The 10153-nt window shown below is 42.2% G+C and overlaps 2 protein-coding genes across 5 annotated transcripts in view; both read right to left on the bottom strand.

Moving 5' to 3' along the window:
- lgals2a (lectin, galactoside-binding, soluble, 2a) overlaps positions 1–10153 on the bottom strand; it is a 205454-nt gene that overhangs the window by 26127 nt on the left and 169174 nt on the right. The gene's annotated exons all lie outside the window — the stretch shown is intronic.
- The window catches only part of cacna1ia (calcium voltage-gated channel subunit alpha1 Ia), an 84325-nt gene that overhangs the window by 4546 nt on the left and 69626 nt on the right, over positions 1–10153 (bottom strand). For 2 of the 4 annotated variants that reach the window (XM_061027075.1, XM_061027073.1), the window contains 3 exons: positions 4271–4405; positions 2063–2273; positions 1066–1301 (listed from right to left, as the gene is read on the bottom strand). In XM_061027075.1, coding sequence (XP_060883058.1) covers positions 1066–1301; positions 2063–2273; positions 4271–4405 — 582 coding nt within the window. Of the gene's footprint in view, positions 1–1065; positions 1302–2062; positions 2274–4270; positions 4409–10153 lie in introns of all 4 variants that reach the window. The other 2 variants (XM_061027072.1, XM_061027071.1) reach the window with 1 other exon arrangement.

Here is a 10153-nt window from a genome sequence, read left to right on the forward strand (position 1 = left end):
AATGTTTTTTTTTTAAAGTACTTATCGAGGAGAGTCTGGGCTTAATATAATTTCAAGGTCGTACAGACTGCTTCAAGAGGTAAAAAAAAAAAGAAAACAAGTCCTACAAAACGAGGAAGTAAACATATATAAGCGTCTCTGAAAAGCTTTTTTGAAAATATTGAAAATTTGAATGGAAGATAAGAAGCTTGACCTCATGGAGAGCAAAAGTCTTATTAAATACTTTATCACACCTGTTCACTAATCTCATCGCACGGGCTGTTTCCACCTAATGGAGGAGCTGTGGTCTCCAGGAAAATAATCATTATCACCTGTTTGGGCCCGGTCCTTCAGTAAACAGTTTCTGGCAAAGATCCAGACGTTAAGTGGGACAAATTTAATTGTATGTGGGAGGAACTTTACGCTGGAATCTTACATCTACAAATAACAAAACTAAATACTTATTTGGTATACTGAGCGAGGCAATGACACAAAACATCTTCAGCCAGTTACCCCATCCATAGAAAACTGGTATGGTGTAATTTATTAAATTAATATCATGGATCGAATCACCAAAGACAACCCATGGTCAAACTTTTGTATGTTTGTGTATTTTCTTTTAGTTTCTCTTTTAACGCTGTAAAAAAAACTGAGAAGAGGGATCACTCTGAATTAAAAAAAAACATTTTTTAAAGATTTATTTTGGGGTTTTTTGTGCCTTTCATTGAGAGATAGGACAGTGGATAGAGTCGGAAATCAGGGAGAGAGAGAGAGTGGGGAATGACATGCAGGAAAGGAGCCACAGGCTGGATTCGAACCTGGGCCGCCCGCTTGGAAGACCACACATGTCACTCTGAAAGTTTTTTAACTAACATTGACAAGGTTTTTTTTTTTTGCACACATTTTATAAATCATCAGCTGTCAGGGAATACAATCGACACAATTTCTCATCCAAATAAGCACAAAGATTCATCTTCCTTTTCTGCAACATGAACATCAATCTCTTGCTCAAGCTTGTGCCTCATTCTTCATGCTGTCTAAACTGCTCGACTGTCCCCCCCCCCTCCCCCTCTCCTCTCTCCATACCTGCGTGCAGAGCATCTTGCTGCGGACTCCCGGGGAGCGTAGCGAAGCCCAGGAGGCTGGAGAGGTCAACCTGAGGCCCCTCGTCAGGCGTAGGCTCCGGCTGCGTGGAGGTGCTGGGATGGCGGCTGCAGTAGGGTGGAAGAACTCTGCAGGCAGATGGAAGAGAGGAGAAACTCCACTGGCACCGCTTTCTCCATCTTTAGTCCTCCCCTTGTTGCTGCTGTTGGAAACGCCACCTTGAGGAGGGAATACACTCTTTTCCATTTCTATCTTCTTATCAAGTCATGTATTGTTGCCTTTCATCAAGAGGTAAAAATGGGCTAGCAGGGCTGAACCCTCCCGTTCTTATGCAGTAAAGAGGATAAAAATACTCCCCAAATAAATTCAGATTGTTTTAAAGTTCAGGGGGAATCTGGAGTAGCACCCGAATCCCATAGAAGAGACAAAAGAAACCTTCCTATCTCTAAATGGGATACAGTCAAAGTATGGTAGCATCCTCTTCGATTCTCATGAGCAGTGAAAATGATTGACAGGTGTCTTGCCCCGCCCCCTCTGATTAGCCGATCATTCAGGCTAAATTAATTCATACCACAAGCCACTGACTTTATACCGACTGAAGCGTTACAGACTGTAGAGATGCATCTCTTGACTTTAGAAATGATCTATTCTACTGAACATTGTGAAGTTAAATTAATGGTTTCTCATGTTAAAAAGACACTTAATTATTTTGACCTGTAAGTGGCAGTTTCCATTATGTGTTAGCATCAAGATAACAAACCAGGAAGTGCATCACAGCGCTCTGTGAGAAACTGCTCCCCCATGAAGAATAATTCACCAGCCACCACTGATTTTTTAACACTTTGGTATTTAATGTAAGCTGATAACTATATTTACACTTGTTTTCTCCTAAAGAAAAACATTTTAATCTATTTCTTAAATATGACTTCCTTTAGGAATCAGTCTTGTTTTACACTGGATGATGTACTGGTTTACTCACCTGGGCTACGGTGAGGTGAGCACATATGCGGTTGGTGTATTTGCATCTCCATCTCCTGCAGCGAAGGATCCGCGTCACCACCAGCACTGAGGGCGAGGAGGCAGGGATGGCCCGACCCCTGCACCTGACTCTCCACCACCGTCTGAGTGTGGTGACCTCCTCCTCCTCCTCCGGCCTCCTCGGAGCTGCGGGAATCACTGCTGCACCTCCCCTAGGAGAGAACAGATGATCTGACATTAGAGAGAAGGACTTCCTGTAAATCTCTTGGATTGATTAATAAAGGATTAATATGGATTCTTACCTAACTTCATTTAAAAAAGGAAGATAAATTAGACATGACGGGATAGGTTCAATACAAAAAAAAAAGATAATTATGTGCTGGAAATTGCTGGGGCTTATGTGATGAAAAAGCTTCTAATCATTTACAAAGCTGTGCAGCCTTAACCTCTTATTTCTTCTGCAAAGGGACAACGCTGCTTTAGGAGGATTAAAACGATATTTTGCAACAATTCCTGGAAGAAAATTCAGAAAAAAAGCAGACCCTCTGGGAAGTTGCATGAATCACACATGGCCTCTGATTCACATCGGCCCCTCAGGGTACTCAGTGAAGAGCAAGTGAAGGGGTGAGAACTGATTATGAGCTGAACGAGCCTGTTATTGTCATGTTAATGATACATATACTGCAACAATAACCACTTGGTTATAAATGTGTGAGAGTTTGTGATGGCTGCAGCAGCTGGAAGCGGGATTTCAGCTTTTACCTCGTCATTTTTAATTACCATCGTGTAGGGACTGCAGAATCATTTATGTGTGTTCCTTCACACGTGTGTGTGTGGGTGTGTGTGTGTGGGTGTGTGGGTAAGCCTTTGTGATTCCATTAGTGTATTGTACCTCTGAGTCATTCAGTCCAAGCCCCTGAACAGCCCCCCCTTTTCAAACAGGCAGCCACCCACATCCGCACAAACCTCACACAGGCTTAATACCACCCTCACACACAAACGCACATTTCTTTTCCAAACAAACGCTTGACAAATAAGATCCCTAACCTAAGATCCTTTCTCACCTTCTGCCCCTCCCTCTCCCCCCCCCCCCCCCCCCCCCCCCCACTCCTCTAATGAGCTGTGGGTCACAGCCATGCTTGGTGGTTGCAGGCTTATCAACCACTATCCAGAACCAAGGAGCATTACCCCATTACAGAGGAGGATATCTAGGAAGGACAGATGATAAGGGATGGAGATAGAGGGGCTGGAGGGATGTGCAGAGAAGGTGTGCAATTACCAGAGGACTAGCAGTGAGAAAGGAGAATCATGAGAGATAAAGTCAAACAGGGGGAGAGAGAGGGTGCAGGAGAGGGAAGAAGGAGAGCCGCCCAGGACGGCAACCAGGGACTCATTTTATTTATAAGAAGGTCTGCGGTGGAAAGAGACTCCTCAAAGGCAAGATAGTTACAACTGATACACACAGAGAGAAAGAGACCTTAAGAACCTAGGTTTATATCTGTAATTCACAAGGGAGTGTACCCACTGCAAAGCCATGAGAAGGATTTTATAATGGTCATTTGTTTTGTGCTTCCTGGAATAAACACAAAAGTAATCAAGAGAGCATTGTGTTTTCACCCTCCTGAGGGAGTTTGGACAAAGTGCCGGTATGCCCAGTACAAAGTAAAGTTTCCAAAACTAGAATTTGTGGGGAAATTTGTATTGTAAGGATCAGCACAGCAATTTTTAATCTTCCTTCCAGAAAAATCTTTGCACTGGGATGAAGCTGGGTCTACCTTTGCTTCATTTCTGAGTACGGATGCATGCAGGTATCCAGCCCAACTCATTTATCCTAAGTGCTTTCTCTCTGTCTCTGTCTCCATGACACACAACACTCAGTTTCTGCTGCTACATAGGTATTCACTTTTGTTGTTGTAACTGGAATGATCATAACTTTATTTGTCTTTTTTACGAGAGGGGCGACGACCTGATGGCAGATGTGTAGAATCCGAGAAAGAAAGGATTGCCAGAGCTGCACTGCAAACTACAGATAAAACTAATTCATTTCATCTCTCTGCCTTTAATTTGGCTTCACATAAAAGTCCCGCTAGAAATAGTGCACATTTGCACATTTTTTTTTTCAATAATTTTTTAAGAGTATTTCTCTTCCTTTTTTCCCAGTAGTGCAGATGTTCATTCCCTCTACTCAACACACTCTGCTTGTACCCACCTTGCACTCTCTTGCCAACAGCTGGTAGGCTGTGTGTTCGTCCAGGCTGAGGTCATCTGGCAGCGCCGGGGAGGAGGACTTGTCTGAAAGTTGCTCTGACTTCAGCGACGCCTGCTCAATCTCTGCCATCCTGATCTGCTACAAAAATGCACCTCTGTTATTCATGTCTCAAAACTGGAAGGGGATGGGGGGGACAGGAACAGAAAAAATGTGTCTGACTTCTTGTAATGAATTAACAGAGCAAGGTCTTATAAGTGTTCAAAATTATGTGTAATATACTCTGGGGTTCACAACAACCATGGAGTCTGGATCTTACATGTTTGTGTACATGGATATAACATTTACAGGATGAGCAACAACGTTCTGAAGATGGATCTGTCTTGATGCCTTCCTATCTTTTACAGGCCAATATGAGCTTAACAGACATGATAGGCAAAACCTCCGCCTTGTTTCGATATGCTTCACCAGATGTTGACATTTCAAAGAGCAAATCCAAAATGCCGTGGCACCTGTCTGTGAAGAGAGCAGGGTGAGAGATTTCATAAAGGAATAACAGAGCTTTGTCATCATCAATGGAACAAGTATTTCCCAGTGCTTTGAAAAAAACATGTGACGAGAGAGGCGAGAGGCAGAAATCCAAGCAGTGCGTATAAAGCAGCTGTGTGTGTGTGTGTGTGCATGTTTTTGTATATTTTTGTGCACCTGCATGTATATGTAAGCATGAGTGGAAAAGGTTTTTTTGCTTTCAGTCCCCGGCAGGAGCGGCACCAGAACCACATAATTCTGCCCTCGCAGCCAACTGGGTATGTTTTCAAAATGTGGCTGTACATCCAAATGTTGCTGCTGAGTTTACAGTACTGCGTTAACTAGACTGCATAAAAAACATTAACGACAAGTCTGCAACCCAAAAAGATAACCATAACATCTTGAGCGCCCCCTGGTGGCTAGCTGCAGTATAGGAAATAAAAGCCTTCCTCCTCAGAGTCGGTTGTTTACTTGCTGATTTAGTTTTAATGGAATATTTGACATTTTAAAACAGGGGTGTAACATCATGATTGCCCCCTGGAGGCTTGACAAACAGGCTCCTGTACCAGAGTAGCAGAGTAGAAGAGGAAATGATGACAGAAAGCGTTACTAGCATTAAAACTAGGGATTTTCCTACCACCGTATTTCCAAGTCGGTTAAAGAGAAATTTTAATTCCTTCTAACCAAATAGTCTAACGGTTAAAATTTAGCACCAGCTATTTGATATTGTCTGCGGGTAAAAGTAACAGTAAAATTTGGTTTACCGATCGGGCTAGAGTTAGCGGTGCTAGCACCACCAGCCTTCAGTTTTCCTTGCAGACTAACCTTCACAAACCCGTGCTAAACGTGGTTACACATTGCGTTGGTCCAGTGGTTATATGCCAATTTAACCTGACACAGCCTACATCTACAACTACATCTAAATTTTTCTTCATCAAAACACTGCCAGACCCCTCTGTTCCTAGGCAACGCTATCTGTTCACTGTGCTTGTTTACATCCGGGCAGTAGAGTCAAAAGAGAAGGCCCATTAGCCGACGCTACAGCCAGTCTATGGCGTCAGCGCCGACTAGTGGCGGGCGGCTGTGTTACAGTTTGAGCACAATATTTGAGCATTTGTTAGTGCTGCAAACTCCTGGAATATTTTACAAAAGGACCTGAATTTAAGCACTTTTATCCCTTATGGACACTTTAGAAATATTATTTTAAACCGCCCAATACCTGACTGTAACTGTTTTATTTGATTTGAATTACTGACTTATCACTGTAGTAATTTCAAGCTTTTAAATTATTTGAGTGTATATATTTTATTGTTCTTATTGCTCTTCTATTGATTTTATTTTCTGCAGTAGCTTTATCTCATTTCTCGTTGTTTATCATTTATGTATGTTTTCTCTGGCATCATTGTAAATGAGGGTCACCCTCAATGATCTCTCCGAGAACTTAAATAAAGGTTGATGATGATGATGATGATCTGTGCTGTGCTGACCTGAGGGATCTCTGTTGTTTGTCCGTAAGTTAAGTATGTGCTTTGCGTGGCAGTAGGGGGCACTAATGCAGACTCACTCCAAAAAGTGTCATCATCGTTATTTTGGCTTCACTCTTGTGCAATGAGGTATGGTGGAGACGTATCGCCCATCTTTATATAGAGTCAATGTGTCTGTAATTCAACGAAATGACTACCAAAGAAACAACAATACCAAGCACAGAACAATTAGACCTGAGGACAATTACTCCAACTGTTACTACGTCTCTCTCGCTCTCTCTCTCTCTCTCTCTCTCTCATTTGTTCCAGCTCAATTTGTTTCATCAGGGCTGCAGGTACCTCAGCCCATATGGCTCTGGAATTGTTTTTAAATTAGCACGGCATGAACCTCCTCTGTGAGCTCAATCTTCTAAGCTGACACTCTTTTCTCTGTTCTTAACCCTTGCAGCACTTTTTTTTTTATGCACAGTTTCAAAACATACCGAGCAGTGAGCTGGAGAGGAATTTCTGTGTTCTGGGGTTTGATGCGATGCAACTGAAGCAGTGTTCCTTTAAAAAAAAGACGGAGCAATAAATAGCCAACAAGAAGCATCAAAAGAGGGGCCAAGTACAATCCAATGAAGAGAGCCCTGGTAGCAATATATTAACATATGCCTGTAGGTGGGAGCGACAAAGAGGTTCATAGAGAAAGATTCATGGCTGATATGCAGCAGTGATTTACCATTTCCCAAGCCCTCAAGAAAGGAGAAAGAGAGAGAGAGAGAGATACAGAGAGAGAGAGAGAGAGAAACTGTTGGGGTGAGGCAAGGCAGAAGGAAAGCGATGCAACTCATTAATATAAAAGGAAAACTTTGTAGTTGTTCTGTTTTTGTCTCCATATATCAGTCTGCACCAATACTTCAATGTGCCTGAAATATGGGCTGTAAATAGCTTCAAAAAAGAGTCACCAGTGAGTACATTTATCGGCAGGTATTGGAAACTACAGCCTTTTCTTTCGCTGTATTCTCCACTGTGCCCTCAGGGACAATACAAAAAAAAAGCACAATGGGTACATGAAAAGTTCCCACACAGTTTCTTCCAAGGTTACTGCAGTTATATGGACGGCTTCACCACCACGATAAGCAACCCGGGCAACAACCAGGAGGAAAGTGTCTGCCACCAGCCTTAGCGGGGCGAGGGAAAAGGGATTGTTTCATTCAGTGCCGCAGGGAGGCACCGAGAGGAGAATGTGTGACTGAGCGAGAAAAACAAGCATGACTGATATCTCATGGCAACATCAAATGACTCAGACCACGGCGAGCATTTGCAATATCACACAAACAGGCAGAAACTAACACACAGCTTATCCTCCATCATGTTTTTTTTTTCACCACAGCTTCGCTCATATAACCACTAAGAGCAGCACAACACCATCACTTTCAACTTTCATGAGATTCTAGTAGGGTCGTGTTCAGCTGGTGTAAAAGAGCCAAAAGCTCAAATATTTCAGTGTTACTCATAGAAACTGCCTTAATGACGGACTTTTGGTTAGAAAAGTACAAAAAAAATCATTTCCTAATCGTTTATTGACAAAGATAAAAGGTATTTTATGGGGCTGTCATGAAAGGTGGATTCTTTTGTCTAAACCTTTGTAAAAAAAAAGATCTAGATTCCAGATTCAAACGATATTCATATCTGTTTTTTGCAAATGTGACAGGATGTGTGTGTGCAGGAGACAATCAGAATGCATGATTTTGATGCACCAGTGTTATGAAATAGTTGTATTTTTTTTTTTTAGTTTGGGCCCTTTTGGTTACTATTGATCATTAAAATAACAGAATATCGTTTTGAACATGTGGTATCAGAAAAAGTATCAAAGTATCAGACATTTTGACAACCTTACGCTATAGCTCTTAGCCATAGATTTATCCCTACTGGTCAGGGACTTACATGTTACCACAGCTAAGCCTCTGCCTGCTCGAAAACAGCTTCTGATGCTTCTATGCTGTAAGAGAAAAGATGCAATGGAAGGATTCTCGAACGCTGCCTGTTGATGCTAGCAACTCAATAAATGGCAAAGGCCTTCACTGCTCCACTGAACCGATCCCTGCAGACTCGACGGCAGTCAGACTCAAGCTGTGAGCTGTTCACAAGTCTTTATTAGGCAGCTCTTTGATGAATCCTTTTCACTGTCGCACACACTGCACCAAGGTGTTCTGCTGTACCTCGCTGTCCCCCTTAAAACACAATAACACCGTACTTAACCACTCATCTGTCTGAAAAATGGCCACACACCCACTCTAGCTCTGTCAAACACAAACAAAAACAATATTCAGTTTGATAGTTGAAGAATATGAAATCTGAGAGAGAGCCGTACAGCATCAGATACAGTAAATCAGAGATGGATGGAGGGATAGCCAGAGACAGATGGAAATAGTAAGGATGTAAAAAAGGGGGAGAAAATGTGATGGCTTGACAGCATCTGCAGACAGGCAGAAAGCAGGACTGACAGGTGGGAAGGTGTAGAGCCCAGTTATTGCTTCTTCTGAGCTGACCCGCTGCACTTTGTCACTGTGATGGACAACGCAGGCACAGGACAGTACGTCTGTAAGTGTTCGACTTTATGCAGGATCTCCTGTTTACAAAAATACCCCAAAATGCAGGCGGGAGTCAAGGAGAGTGTTGGTGTGAGCGTTAATGCATGCATATCAGGAATGGATGCATGGGTGTGTGTAAGCATGCAAAGGGGCCTCATTAATCCACATTTCTGCATGTATGGAAAGTTGATGTTGTCTGTTGTGGATATGGGGTTTAATTAAGGGTCTGAAATGCTCTGTTAGTCTGTCCTATAGTAGAACATGAAGAAGCTGACAGGCTTTATAATGCATGAACTTTAACAACGCTTCCCATTAAAAACTGCTCTGCAGGATGAATGAAGCCCATTGTCTGTGTGTGTATGTGTGTGTGTGTGTGTATATATCTCCATTAAAATGCATGCCAATGCATATTCCTGTGTGGGTCCCTGTTGAAAATCTGCATGTTTCTTATCAGGTCTAAGACATCATGGTGGAGTGTGTGTGTACCTGTGAAGATGGATGTCTGAGTCTTGCATACGATAACGTGTGTGTGAGTGTCTTCAGAGCTTTAAGACAACCATGTTTCACCTCTCACTTGTTATGAAATGTTATTTAATAAACCGTGTTTTAGAGCGGTTTTGTGCAGGCAAAGACATCATCCCTCACACTGCCAACACCTCGTACTAGTGTACTTTTTAAAAAACGTTTCTTCATATTCTTTTAAGTAATTGTTTTGAAGCAGAAGCCTCATGATATGTACCACTGTATGCTCTTCTTACTCTTTTTGGTTTGGAGCATTTAAAAGATTCTTGTGCAGGATTAAAACCATTCCCTAGACCCCTTAGTTGTTGACCAGGTGTGATGTCATCTTTGTCTTTGTTGGACACGCCCCTCAGCTCTGTACTCATTGGTCTGGCCAACAAAACTAACCAGCCCACCTTTGCATGTGCCTTACTGCCTGAGATAAACACATGTGGATGTATTTGATTGTTTTTCTTTACCTTTTTGAATTTTGGTACCTTTTTTTTCCCTCAATTGTATACCTGCAAATAACTATATTTGTAAGCTGTTTCTTGATGACCCTGATGAAAGCCACAAGCCGAAACGCATCTGTCTAATTTGTTAATAAAGTTGATCTTCTCAGCTTTTTGACCTCTTCACGCCTTTCACCCTTCATGCACCTTGTTGGTTGGTGAAGTTTGCCAGAAAAATCCCACTTTGCTTCTTCAACACCTCGTACTAGTCCACAAAAGCAAAAGTGTTTGAATCACCTGAATATTTCTACATGTGCATGCTAAAGAAGGTAGATGTTATGTTTC

Source organism: Labrus mixtus, chromosome 20 (assembly GCF_963584025.1).
Source record: "Labrus mixtus chromosome 20, fLabMix1.1, whole genome shotgun sequence".
Classification (NCBI taxonomy): domain Eukaryota; kingdom Metazoa; phylum Chordata; class Actinopteri; order Labriformes; family Labridae; genus Labrus; species Labrus mixtus.